Here is a 14078-nt window from a genome sequence, read left to right as displayed (position 1 = left end):
TGATGTTATACAGTACAGTAAGTCGTTTCTGTAGATGTGTGTGGGGAAATGAATAATTTCAGGTTTCATTTGACACGTTTGCACTGTGAGGATTTGGTTGAGTTCCGTGTATTATATTTCTTGACCAAGTCACAGCAAGATTTGACTCTGTGATGGCCCGATCTGTCAACAGACAGAGAAAAACCCATAATATACTCTTTATATAAGGAGTGTTGGTCGGTCAGTCTATCAGCCCACCACTTTGATACAGCCTAAATGATCTTAACAGCTATCTGATGGATTGGAATACAAACATTCAAGGTCCACAGAGGATAAATCTTGTTTTAATGGTCCCAAGATGATGTTGATGATTTCCTTTAACTTCACATTTCAGTGACATTGCTTAACAACTATTGCATTCATTGCCATGAACTCACAAACACTCTTGTCCCTCAGAAGATAAGCTGTACTTTGGTTTAAATTTGGTTATGTCCAAATATCTGCAAAACAAGCAGCATTCCCATTGTTCTCCGCTACTCTGCCCTCACATTACACCTGCTAAATATCAGCCTCTTACTAATGTTATTGTGAGCATGTTAGTGTGCACATTAACATTTTGCCCCCAAGCACCACTGCACTTTATTAGAGGCTGTTTGGTGCTTCCCATTCTGAGATGGCTCACTCAGATAACTTTGGTAACCGAAAAAGCTTTAAGCCCTTTGTAAGTTACAGAAAAGAACCAGATTTATTATTTTTAACACTCTTTTAGAGTTAGAATAAATGTAAATCTATAAAAGTGAAAGTTAAATCTCATGTCAGAGGAGAGATACAGTTCACCAGGAGTAAGGGCAAGAAAAGCTCTCTCCTCCACCCATACTGCCTGAATATGTGGTGGCTGTTCCTCCTTTCACAAGCTCCTGGTTATTCTGAGTCACCATGCTTTATTTAAGTCAAAATCAGACTTCTTTTCAAGAGACCCTTTAAGCCAGAACATTATAATGAGTGTCCAAAAAGGCTGGACGTTTGTGTCAACTAATAGGCCCATTATTTTCTGCCCCTACATCTATGAATAATGTATCGGGCCCAAATAAATAGCGTCCCTGTCGCTGCCACCTCTTATTGAGGAAATCTGGTCGAAGGTCTAGAGAGAGAATGCAGACCCATGAGCAAGAAGAAAAGGAAGCAGGGACACACACACACACACACACACACACACACACAAACTCTCTTTCAGTCTAGTGGCTGATTTATTGATTTTGATAAAGGCAACTGGACTAGTCTGACCTAGTAGGCTCACATCTCTATTGGTGTCATTTCAGAAGGCAATTACCAAGGGATTGTTGAATCTCTCTAACACACACACACATACACACTCATACACTTGCAAAACAATGATGGATGGCACATTACGCAGTCCTGAAATCTTCACATTTAAATTATTGCTGCCATTTTGCCGTATAGATTGTTAGCTTTAAAGTTGAACCCCTTCTAGATGAAAGTCTGACATATCACTTGTTTCAGCAGATTGCTGCACGTAAAAAATGTTGATGTCACAGGCTCCACTTCTGGTTATATTTGCAGACCTCCCACATCTGAATAAAAAGTGTGTCTTTATGTTTTTATGTTAGCATGGAGGAAGGCTTGTGCCCGTTTGTCTAAATAAGAAGCAATATCAAATCAATAAAAACACCACGAAATGAGTTACAGATGTAAAGCCAGGAGGTCTTAAACGTACTGAACACACGTATATTCTCAGATGAATAAAGTCACAAACTGCTCTCTATAGTACAAAGCCATAAGGTGGGATTTGTCTTGACTACATCTATTAAATATACACTAAAATGTGACAGAGGAAATGTAAATAAACCTAAACACACAAATTAACTTAACTAATATTTTAAATTCAAGAGATTACCGGTAAATTAAAACTGTAATTGGCAGAAATAAGGTTTCTGTGCTGTGCAGAGACTTCAAACTTGTGTTGAATGCAAAAAAGACAAAATATGTTTTGATTGTAACAGTATTTAGATCTGTTTCCCGTGTTAAAACTACAGTTCAACACTAACCTCAGGAGGACTCAAAATCCTTTGATATAATAATGCCAACTCAAACTAAAATAATATTATAATAGGAAACAGATTTCACTATATCTTCATTCTGCCCAGCTACAGCAGCTATTGATTTTTTGTGTTGCGAAGCATCATTGCTTGGCCTATCCAGACATGAAAACAAGGGCTCTTAGAGGAGAATAAACAGTGATAATCCACATTTAAGCAGCTTAATGTGAGGTGCTATACTCCTGGTGATTAATATGTCTAGAAGGGCTCACCTCTCCATATTGGGTCTCGTTCATCAAAGCATAAAATAACACATTTACACGGAAAGCATTTTTACACATTTGACTGAGAAGCTATTTAAATCGGTGTAGCCAAAAGAACTACATCTGAGCCCCTGGGCTGTAGCTACAGTATGAAAAGCAATTTTTGGTTTACTGAAAATGTGTTTTGCTCTGCATTGTAAAATCTTTCAATGGCCACAGCGATTAGGTATTCTCTAGTTTCAGTATTTTATTAACTTACTTTATACTGTGACAACCAGAAATTAGTATGGTATCTCTGAAGTGTGTGTATTTTATTGATGTGACCTCATGTCATAGTGGAACATTTAGAAAAAAAAAACTATATCTTAGGATGATCTGCAGCTCCTCAACAATAAAAATGCCAATCTTCAAATTTAGTATTTTCTTTGTCTACATTGTAGAAATCCATACAAGTTGTGGTTGTGTTGTATTCAAGGCTTTAGCTACAATGGAGGACACTAAGGTTATGGCTTCAGTATTTCATACGGACATTTTTGCAGTTTTAACAACCTCGGAAAGGGAAGGGAATTTCTATTTTTCTTTTAATACAAACTTGACTATAGGTATCATTGTTTTTAAATGTACAATAGAATGGGACAGAAGAAATGCAAATTAGCATAACATTTCAAAAGGGTTGCTTTAAAAATTGCAACAAAATTGAGATCGAGAGAAAAAGAAATTGCATGATCAGAAGTGAAATTAACTATGTTCTTTCATTTCATTGCATTACTACTGACTGCCCCAAGGTATAATAGACTATCCTTAGTCTATTATACCTTAGACAGGAAGATATCAGATATTTATTATGGAACAGTTGCTATTCAGTGAAATGTCCAGACCATTATTATTACAACTTTCTCAGCAAGTAGCATCTTCTCCCTCCACTTCTGCAGCATGTTGCCTTGTGGGTTTATGGGCATATAAATCTTGTCAGCTAGTGAAGCAGAATAAAAATAAGTCTATAATAATATACTTTAAAGCTGTATTATAGGGAGGATTTTTCCTTTACCGTGCAATTTCTTATAAGGGGCTGCTCATTGAGCAACCTCAGGAGTGCTGTAATAACAGTGGGCTGTGAATGTGAGCAATGTGAGGGTGAAACAAAAACAAAAAAAAAAGAAAAAAGTAAACTGAAAAGAATTAAATCAGATAACGTGGACAGTAACAAACAGAGGAACCCTTATGACATCTCTGTGCTGGTTATAAAGTCGCCTTTTTTGTGCATGTGTCTATGTGTGCATGTGATTATGAGGGTAGCTTAATGATACTGTGCCATTTGCAGCAACACATAATAATAATTTTCTTTAATGTAGATGGAAAAGTTGGAAAGAAACATCTGTAGCCGTGAAACAAAAGCAGCACAATCGATCCAAATCTGAAGCTGGAGAACAAGTTTGGACAATGATGCAGTACCTCTGTGGGTTGGGCTCGTTGTGTTTGTCTCTCTCGTGTTTAATCATCCTGTAGCGGCCGATGCGAACGTCTGGCCTGGAAACCTTCATCCCATTCAGTGTGATCCTGCAACACATAAAGATACAATATGTCTTAAAGAAAGGAAGGGAAACAAACAAAAAGACAGAGACGAAGAAAAGACAACGAACTGAGACGAAAGAGGAGGTTTCATAGAGAAAAAGATACAAAACATAAAAATTCTTAATAGATCAAGAAACATAACCCAAATATTAATGTCTTATAGTCCCAAAGTCACTTCTAAATATTCAGGTCCTGGTTATCCCAACTGGACATTATGACACACATGAGTTTAATAACACACGGTTATAGGTTTGTCTTTCCACAGGCACACTGCACTGATTTTCAGTCAAGTTCAACTGTCAATATTCAACAAAACCTTGATTTCAAGAAATGATCCACATGTGACCTCACAAATCCAAGAGAAAAGGATGGAAAAGTTCATTTTGATTAAGAACTCTTCAACCCTTTTAGGGCCTAAGTAGAAAAATGTCATGTGCTGAAGAAAGAATAAAAAGAAAAGAAAATAACACAATATTAGAAAATGCATGTGTTCATTCTTTACACCTCATTAGCTGCTTTAAAATAAAATGATGTGTATCTTTATTTCGTATTCAGGTTCACGCACATTTTTGGTCTAAAACTGAAAATTCAGATAAACATATCTCAGTAAGATAAATAAAAAAGGGTGAATTTAACACTGAAATATGCTCATTTGACTTCTACAGCTTGGTGTTGGAGCTCCTGCTGCAGTCCTTCACACAGGGCTCCTGGGGCCTGTGTTTGCTCCAAAGGCTGCACATCATAACTACCTTTAACACAGAACATTGCACTGTTCAGTGAAACCAACAAGAAAATTAACCAACAAACAGAGATCCCTTGGCTCTTCCTGCAAAACTGCGGCCAAATAACTTTATAACAAACTATTCAACTTTGGGAGCTGTAAAGTATGCGAACACCAGCTGGGGGGGGAAAAAAAGGATTTGCAGGGTGTTTCAGTTAAAACAAAACATGATCCCAAAACTTTGAGACAAGGGTGGTAATGTTGTATTACCGCTAAGATGAAATACAAGGACAAACCTGCACTGAGATTTATATCTAATGCAACTACAAATGGGGTTTGCACAACACAAACAACAGACCTGCTCTGTTTAAGCCCAGCTTAAACCCAGGGGTCGGCAGAGGCATTGATATTCATACCTGAAGTCATAGCATTGTGTACGTGTGCACTGAATGAGCAATTGTTATTTGTCGCAATGCTCTGATTCGTGCCTTTAAAACCACTAATGTCTGATTTTGCTCTTCAATACATTCTCATCTATTCACTTTCAATTGCTCCTCTTGTCTCTTAACTCTGTCTTCTGTTTTTCTTTCCCTTCCCTGTTCTTTAAGATCTTCTTTTCCCCCTCAAACTGCCCATTTCCTGTCTCTTTATTTCCTTATTTATTATTTATTTCATTTCCCTCTTGCTTTTTCCCACCCCTCTGCCATTTAGTTTTAATTTTCTCATTTACATCTACAGGTTTATGAGGACCAATACCAAATGTGGCTTTAAATGCCTTTGAAACACCAATTTAATAGTTTTAGATGTAGGCATGAAGCAAGTTGAATAGTCCAGTGTGTTGCATACCAGCATTATATAAAAATTGCATACAAGCACCTCTAAAGCTCAATTATTATGACATCCTTTTATTTTATTGGTCTAACGCTGTCCTCTCTAATCTGCTTCTCCTCCTAACCTTCTTCGTGCTTTCCCTCCTGTCCTCCTTTTCTCTTTTCACTTCCTCACTCCTGCTCCATGCTTTTCTCTTCATGACTTGCTTATTTCACCTTCCTCCTCTCAACTCATCTACTTCTTTCTCTGTCCTGCTCTCCTCATTTCATTTCTTTCCTCTCCTCTCATCTTCTTTACAGCAAAATGTAAATAACCCAGAATGCAGCCTTGTGCCATCAAAAGCACATCAACCCGTATGAGAGGCAAAACCCATCAAAGCAGCCCTCGCGTAAAAAAAAATCACTGGAAAGCTAAATAGCAAATCTATGCCTCTTTTTCTCTCTCTCTCAAGTCTCAATGACTTTGCTGACTTGGCACACATGCATAGATTGTCAGCGTGTGTCTGTGCATGCACATGTAAGCATGAATTTGCATAATTTTGAGATTTATTTTGGTGCAAATAAAGTGAGAGTGAGCAACAAAGCCCCTCTCCTTCTTTACTGTGTCTTACATTTGGTAAAACCTTCGAAGGGGAAAAAGTACCATTATCATGGTCTAGAAATACTCAATTACATATATACAGGTACAGAGTAGGTGGAAGTCCAAAAGAATGATCAGTTCAATTTAGAAGAAAAACCTCCCACCTAACACATATTACATTATTTATGCTGATGCATCAATGTGCAAACAGCAATTCAATGTTCCAGTTGGTCGAGGTAGCAGATTCTAAATAATCCAGTGGTTCTCAAAATAGGACCATTAACTTTTAAAACCAAAAATGGTTATTTAAATTAAACTAGGAGACAAAATAACACAAACACATTTGAAATTTGATAAAAACACCTTCCTCTGCACTTAAAACCTTAAAATAATAAACTAACTAATACCCCATGAAACTGAAACAGGTCTTTCTGGAGCACTTTACCTTAAAGTTTGTCTCCTTGGCTTAGATATTTGCTTCCTTTGTACTTTACTTATAAGTCGCTTTGGATAAAAGAGTCTGTCAAATAACTAAATGTAAATGTAAATGTATGTCATCTCAATACTACACAGTGGCATGGTCTCAAAATTAGTATTGTACTTTTTAAAGTTCAACTACTTCTCCTAACTTTGTATTTATATCAAGTTAATAATATGACTATACTTGTTACATATTGAAGTAAAAGGTACAGTAGGGTCTTCTGAACTGTGATAGAGTATATTTAAAAACTAGCAAATAATAGAAATATCTTAAAAATATGTGAACCTTTGAAATAATGACCTCAAAAAAGCTAACTGGAGTCAGGTGCTAGCATACCTGGAGTCTTGTTAAGAAAATTAGTTTGGAGGTTCAAAGAGTTCACATAATATTTCCACTAGCACTATGAAGTTTTTATGGTTGTTCTCTATAAAGACATAAAAGATCAGATTAGTTTTTGTATTATTATGTTAGATACATTACATTTGTTAATACTCTTAACTTAGATACAGATCTAGTGAGATTCAAACTACTCTTTATAATATCGTTATTTAAAACTGCTCTAAATGACGACCTGACTAACTATACTCCACCTCAACACCATCGACAGTTTCAGGTGAAAAAAGTTCAAAAGTTCAAAAGTTTAATTTGAAGCCCACTAAGTTAATGTTCGCGGTCAGTCTTGGTAAAGTTTGCAACCGGCTTGTGAAGAGAGTGAAACATTTAGCGTGGTGGGTATACAAAGAGAGTAAAAGTTTAGTTGGAGTTAAGCAAGACAATGCAAAAAAGAAACTATTTATTTGTGACCTTGAAGGGTTGTGCGCTCATGTGTGGGGATACATGTGTTGTTATTAACTAATCATCTAGATTCTCTTCATTCTTGTAGACAGTAGAGAAATGTGTCCTTGACCAAAAGTGAAACTTCAGCTGGAGCACAAAGGCACACACACACACACACACACACACACACACACACACACACACACACACACACACACACACACACACACACACACACACACACACACACATATTCAGGACCCATACACTCCAAGAACACATCAGTTGAGTTATTATTTTTCACTGCACTGACAGGCAGTAGGCAGTAAAATAGCGTGACAATGTAGTGTGAATATTATGTAATGACAGGACACAGAGGACACAGTGGCGCTGCAGGATGGGATGCTTCATTGTCCCCTGTGTGATGTATATAATCCAGAACCCACACATTTGACAGCCACCTCTACAGAAACATAACAGGTGGGTGGCTGCTGTAAAATTCCCCTCTGTGGGGGACCTTTAAGTACTTTTTTGGGGGGAGTCAAATGAAACCAACTGGGATCTGTGTTTGAAAAAGAAAAAGTGGGGACAGGAGTACTGTAGACCATCATATTCAAAAGTAAGAATAAAAAAAGTGGATCCCAGAATCTATGGGACATAAAAATAAAAGAAAGGCATGTCAATATAACACGCAGCACTTCTGTTTATTAGTCTTGAACTTGTCCTACAGTTTTATCAAAGCTGTGCTCAAGGTAAGCGCAATGCCTTCATCAGTAGTAAAATCTTTACAGTCAAAACTCGAGGTCAAATGAATGCTCTGGTTACCAGAGAATAAAACGTGTATAATGTTGTAACGTTGTATTTTGTAATAACAGCTACTCTTGGACTTGTTTAGCGAATCCAATGAACACTAAAGCCAAATTAACTTTTTGTGAAGTGAAATGGACTGTCCGGCACTTCTCTCTCCTTAGAAAATGTCTGCCTGTTAATATGATCATGACCATGAAAAGTTTAATTTGCAGCCTGGGGCTGCAGAGGACAGTGTGTGTGTGTGTGTGTGTGTGTGTGTGTGTGTGCGCAGGCATTCTTATCACAGCCTGGACTGTGGTCTGGACACACGCATACACACAGATTCTATCCTATTTGACTGGATTAATCAGGAATTTCTCCAGCTCTCCTCTCCTATTCCCACCAGTGGAGTTAATTGCATTAGCGCAATGGAGTGGAGGAGAATTGGGAGCTAAGTGCGATGCCCTGCCTCAGTTCCCTCTGCCTGCAAAAATGAGTTGAAGAGAGAGGAAGAGGAAGAGTAGGTGGGGGTGGTGTTTCATGCAGGGTTGGATAATGCACAACAGAAAAAAAAAACAAGTAATAGAGAAGTGAATTGTGTGGGTGTGAACAGGAGAAAGAGCAAAGATCACCCAGGTAATGCAATAGTGAAAAACTTTAAATGACCTTTTGCTTTTCTTTTTCATGTAAAAACTAAAAGAAACACCATATCCTTCCAGAATGACATAAATATAAGCAACCTTACGTCTGTTAAGCAGTTTATTTCCAGAGGCGGAGCCAGGAATGCGAGGTAAATAAACTACGACCTCCAGGCAATCTGACTTCTAAGTTTCTAAGTTTGTTTTTCTTTTTTCAACCACGTTCTGCTTGTGATTCCACCGGGTGCGCTACAACAAGTAGGAGAAACCCTGCTTTTCCTAATGTTAACATGCACCGTACGTGAAAATGGCTACAGTAGATATGAATTATGAGGACAAATTCATTAATTTCTTGCAACTGAAACACAGCCACAAGTTTTATATAACGACTTAACTAGACTTTGTCTGCAGGCTAAACACAGCAAACTGGGAAGTAACAACAATAAATACACAATAGATAAAAAAGAAAGGCCCTTTATCTACGTAGAAAACAAATGAAAGGAAGATTCAGAGCCACAACAAGCTGCTTTGCTTCTGAAACGCTCCCAGTGGGCCGTTACCAACAGTGTCGCAGCCAGAGCGCAGTGTGGCTGGTCTCCGTGGAGTTACGGGATTGGTCCAAACCAAAATCAAGGCAACGGCAAAGTCCAAAACAAAGTGTACTGGAGACCAGAGAGACAGGAGACACTCTGAAGCTCAAAGGACTATCTGGAAAAGTGCGGCTGAGAGGCAACCTAACGGCCACTTACCCTGAGTGGATATGGTGTAGTTATTTATACATCCAGGAGTGATGAAATAACATTATCATTCAGAGTCATAATGGATGGTCACTTGACAAATACTCGACCAATATTAAACAACCAGCTTCTGAGAAAAATATCTGCCTATGAATGCTCCACACCATGTAGGGTACTATGAGTTCTACAGAGGCTTTTTAATGAAACTAGCAGCGAATGGAAATTAGAAAAACAGTAATGTTAAAGTGTAAAATGGTTAAAAGGTGTCAAAAGTCTGTGAACTCATCACTTCTGTGTTCAGGATATTTTGATTGGGGAAGAAGGAATGATGTGAACCTGAACCATTAATAGTAAAACCCCAGTGTTTGAACCCAGCATTTTTCAACAGTATGTTGTGTAGTAAGCTGGTGTATTAAGATAAGTATGGTAGGTTTCTGAAAAATGATCTAATAGGATTGTTACAATATGTTGTTTTATTGCTGCCTTTAAAGAACAACATTTACCATGAGCCTTCACAGCAGGGAAGTTATTACAGCTAGTACATTGAAATAATAGCTCTGGAGGAGTTTGGTGAGTTTTATGAATGTGGACAAAACCACGTTACGATATTAAGTACCCGCTCTGCCGCTCTCTTCGCTGCCCACACACAAGTTCCTGTGGTGTAACAAACTCAGGTCACATACAGTATTTATTACAGCTTTAGCCAGACTTTAGAATTACTGACCTACACAGTATAAAGATGTATGCCTCTACATACATTCTTCTGCAAATAAAAAGCAGAGGAGCTGGGTTTTGGTCAGTTTCTGCTCTGCTGCTTCTTTACATGTGGACTTACTGTACCGGCAGCTGCTGACTGTGCCTGTTCTGTCTGATCACCTTCTGCTCAGTGCTTCATTTCTCTCCTTCTTCACGCTCCTCTCCCTCCTTCCCGTGCTTCCACGACTCCAGTCCCTGCTCTTGCTTCGCATTTTCTTCCTGTGCAAGCCTTTCCTCACCCTGTATTGGCTGTTTCTATTAGTGCAAGCCTCATTATTGCACCCTCTGATGTAGTTTGACAGCGAGTAGGTGTGAGCGAGCTGTATGTGCCCAGTTTTAAATCTTAAAAAAAACGTCTGAGCCTTCACTGGGAAGGTCAGATGTTGTAACTCTATGTAACAGTATAAACTTCGAATCACTGGTTATGTTCAATAGAGCTGCAATAGAGGTGTAAGGGTCCCACAGAGCCCATACCTTTCTAATATGAGACAGACTGCTTCATTAACAAAACAGTAGTTTAAATTATCCCCAATCCACTACAGCAGTCACTCCCTGGCTTTCAAAAACATATATCCACAGTATACAAACCTCACTCTGTTCCCGACTTAACACATTATACACAATCTATGGAAGAATTTTATTTTATGACCACTAATTGTCATTAATTATTATATAATTATTTTTATTTTGTAAAAAATGATGCCTGTCAGTTACATACAGTAAATACTAGCACACTGTTCACAAGACAAAGAAGAAGAAGAAGTCAGTCAAACCAGAATGTATCTGGATTTTACCCGGATCAGCAAAACTAAACCGATTTAAACTACAGACTGTATTGTCAGCTTTCTTAGCAGTGTAATAATTTAATTCAACCAACTGTTCAACTCTGTAATTGGAATCGTTTTCAGGAGGCTGGGTTGCAAAGACAGGTTCCCCTGTCTCCAGATTTCCAAACCTTTAACCCTATACTTAGTCAGTGATCTGGTCTATGATTGGCTGTACTCTATGCCTTTGCACCAGCACTAGGATTTCAAACCTTTGGTGAGGCCGTGAGAAGCACCACCTTCACGCTTCAACAGATGACAAGACAGCTTTTGTTTTCCATAATGACCAATTTAAGTTAATGGACCTTGCCTGAGATCATGCAGGACAGTCACTGAGATACATAAATGACAACCACAGGAGCAGCAGTAAGACACTTTGCTGACCTGCTCTCATCCAAGCTAGCTCTATCTGTCTGATACTGCTGCTTCCTTCCATCACCTCATCTGATATCAAGGAGGTTCTGTCTACTGTGTCATGTTGACTTGAGTCCTGTGACCGTCATGTTGAAAGTTTCATATGATAAAAAAAAAAGTGCCTTCTTGCTTTTGGTTTACTTGTTTGTCCTGTTAACTACCTGGCAATTACTACATTTTGTCTCAAAAAGATCACAAAACCTATGGAGACTATTCTTCAGACTCTATGGTTGGGGTGTATACAGGGCGTATGAAGCGATTGTATGAGAGCTAGGAAAAGCCAAGATGAGTGGAGTACATAGATTTTTATTGTATCAAACAGCCTCAGCAGTGAGCGCTCATAGTAAGGACTGACGGAAAAACGCATGACAGTCAAAACCAGAACCTGCATTACTTAAAGCTTTACTTTATGCTCCTTTAAACTACTGTATACTTCATAAAAGGCACATTGGCTTCTGTCACATCAGGACTTTGGACTATGTGGCTCTTTCCTGGAGGCAGAATGTACAAGTATGAACTTGTATTGATCTCACAAAAGCATCTATAAAAAAGATTTGCTTGTTGATATGTTCGATGAAGCAAAGAAGAACCGATAGCTGGAGAGGTGGGCACATCAACAGAAGGAATTGGTCTGAAGATGAGATGAGACAAACACTTGACAGATTGCTGACTTGACCTGACCAGGAAAGTGTGACTGAACAAATTCTTGACATTTTCAAAGTGTTAAATCCAAAATATCCTGATTCTCACACCACTGTCAGGGCTTACACACCTCTCTGCCTTTTCCCTACAGCCATCACACCCCATAACTATAAAAACACCATAGAGACAGCATTCGCTGCACAACTACTTAAATTATATAGACTGACACATAAGTAGTTATTCATAAGAACATCTAAATCCCTGTTGATAGATAACTTGATAACTGATCATCAATTAGATTTATTTTGTCTGACCTAGCGGAAACAGGAAGTGTGCATTTACTGGTCCTGATCCTGCGCATTGCTGCAATATATAAATAAACTAAATTGACTTAAATTCATAGAAAGACAAAAGTCCTTGCTGTGGCTGTGTAGATGGTGCTGGCTCAAGCTCGACTGAATGCTGCAGCTGGAAGTAGATGGAGGAAGGGGAAAGGCCAAGGAAAGAAGTAAATGTGTATGTTAAAGACTTGTCTTGCACTAAAGCCCTAGGGAGATGTCCAGTTCAGTCCTTGCCCAAGGCTACTGCTACTCAGAGAGGGTGAGATATGAGAAAGAAAACCCAGTCTCTCTCTCTGTGCTATATTCACCAACTTTTTAGAGGTGGAGGGTGGGCGAGAGGCAAGAGGCACTGGCTTTTGTTTAAGTGGCATGGGCCAGTGTGCTCAGAGAAGCAGAGACAACCAGTTCCCCCAGGCTGACATTAAGCTAGCAGGACCCATTTCAGGCTTTGGCCATGCCAAGGTTTGTGGCATCAAAACCGGCATAAAAAAGGAAATTGCTGGGGGGAAGTAAAAGAAAGGGATAAGCAAAAATGCAAGGCGAGTTCGAGGGTGAGAGAGGAGGAAAAATAGAATGAGAGAGTGAAGCTGAAGAAGAGTAAAAAAGAGCAATTTCATCGTTTAGCTGATGCTCATTTTTCCAGTACTGCTTTCAAAGAATGAGCAGATGGAGGTTCAGTGTCAGGTTCAAGGACTCTTTGACTGGACTCCAAGCTGATGGACACATCGGCTGCTCGCAGAGTTCAAACCCATAAACCCACATACCTTATAATGACCGAGGAAAAAACAACGGGCAGATTTCATGGACACCACACACTTTGATCTATACGGCTGCTCTTTTTTCTCTTCCTCCCATATACAATCCTCCTCTAGTCATTTAGTGGGTGAGACTGAGCCAGATTGCTTGTTTGTCCTCTCAACTGGAGTCTCCATCCCATCCTCTGCAAAATATTACAACTTATTGTTGTACAGGTGCAAAAACGATGTCTGGATTTTTCTTTATTAATGCCTGAAGGGGAAATATGTTTGGATGTCTGCTATGCAGAACCATGCAAATGTCATTCTTTACAGCCCCATGAAACATATTTTTGGAATTTATGTTTCATAGACATTAACCAGGAGGAGCTATAGGTGAGAACACGAACGTCCCATTCAGCTGGTCCGGACTCTAAATAGATATAACCCTACCAGCTCCCAAATCCAAACTCTGAATAATGTCTGATTGAGCCCATGATGTATGAAAAGAGCAGGTAATTGTCTGGTGAATTCACAGCGAGTGAGTGGGCGTTCGTCTCCAGAAAGTGGGAAATTTTCACCCTGCTGTCTTGTGTTGTATCATGTTTTTTTCCTTCAGGAAACTGGGGTTATATACATAACACATAATTTCGAATCATAAGGTTCCATGTGCTACAAATGAAAACCAGTGATTCCCTCAGTGTACTTTTTGTGTCACATCTTGCCTTCTGCATGCTTAAACCAGGGATCAGGCCTTGACAAAACCCAATGTGAGGATGTGTCTTTTAGGGACAATCTCCTGTTGTGTGCTGCGTGTGTGAAAGAGCAACTTCGGACTATGTCCAGACCTGATTCTCCGGACAGTAGTAAAAATGGCTTGATGCTAGACAGAGGCACAGCACTGCTTTAAGCTACATAAATGATGTTAACATCCTGACTTGCA

The 14078-nt window shown here is 38.9% G+C and overlaps 1 protein-coding gene across 1 annotated transcript in view; it reads right to left on the bottom strand.

Moving 5' to 3' along the window:
- The window catches only part of b4galt2 (UDP-Gal:betaGlcNAc beta 1,4- galactosyltransferase, polypeptide 2), a 121798-nt gene that overhangs the window by 6522 nt on the left and 101198 nt on the right, over positions 1-14078 (bottom strand). The window contains exon 7 of the mRNA XM_026374002.1: positions 3752-3856. Coding sequence (XP_026229787.1) covers positions 3752-3856 — 105 coding nt within the window. The remainder of the gene's footprint in view (positions 1-3751; positions 3857-14078) is intronic.

The sequence above is a fragment of the Anabas testudineus genome, chromosome 17 (assembly GCF_900324465.2).
Source record: "Anabas testudineus chromosome 17, fAnaTes1.2, whole genome shotgun sequence".
Classification (NCBI taxonomy): domain Eukaryota; kingdom Metazoa; phylum Chordata; class Actinopteri; order Anabantiformes; family Anabantidae; genus Anabas; species Anabas testudineus.
This window is presented reverse-complemented; position numbering and strand designations above follow the sequence as displayed.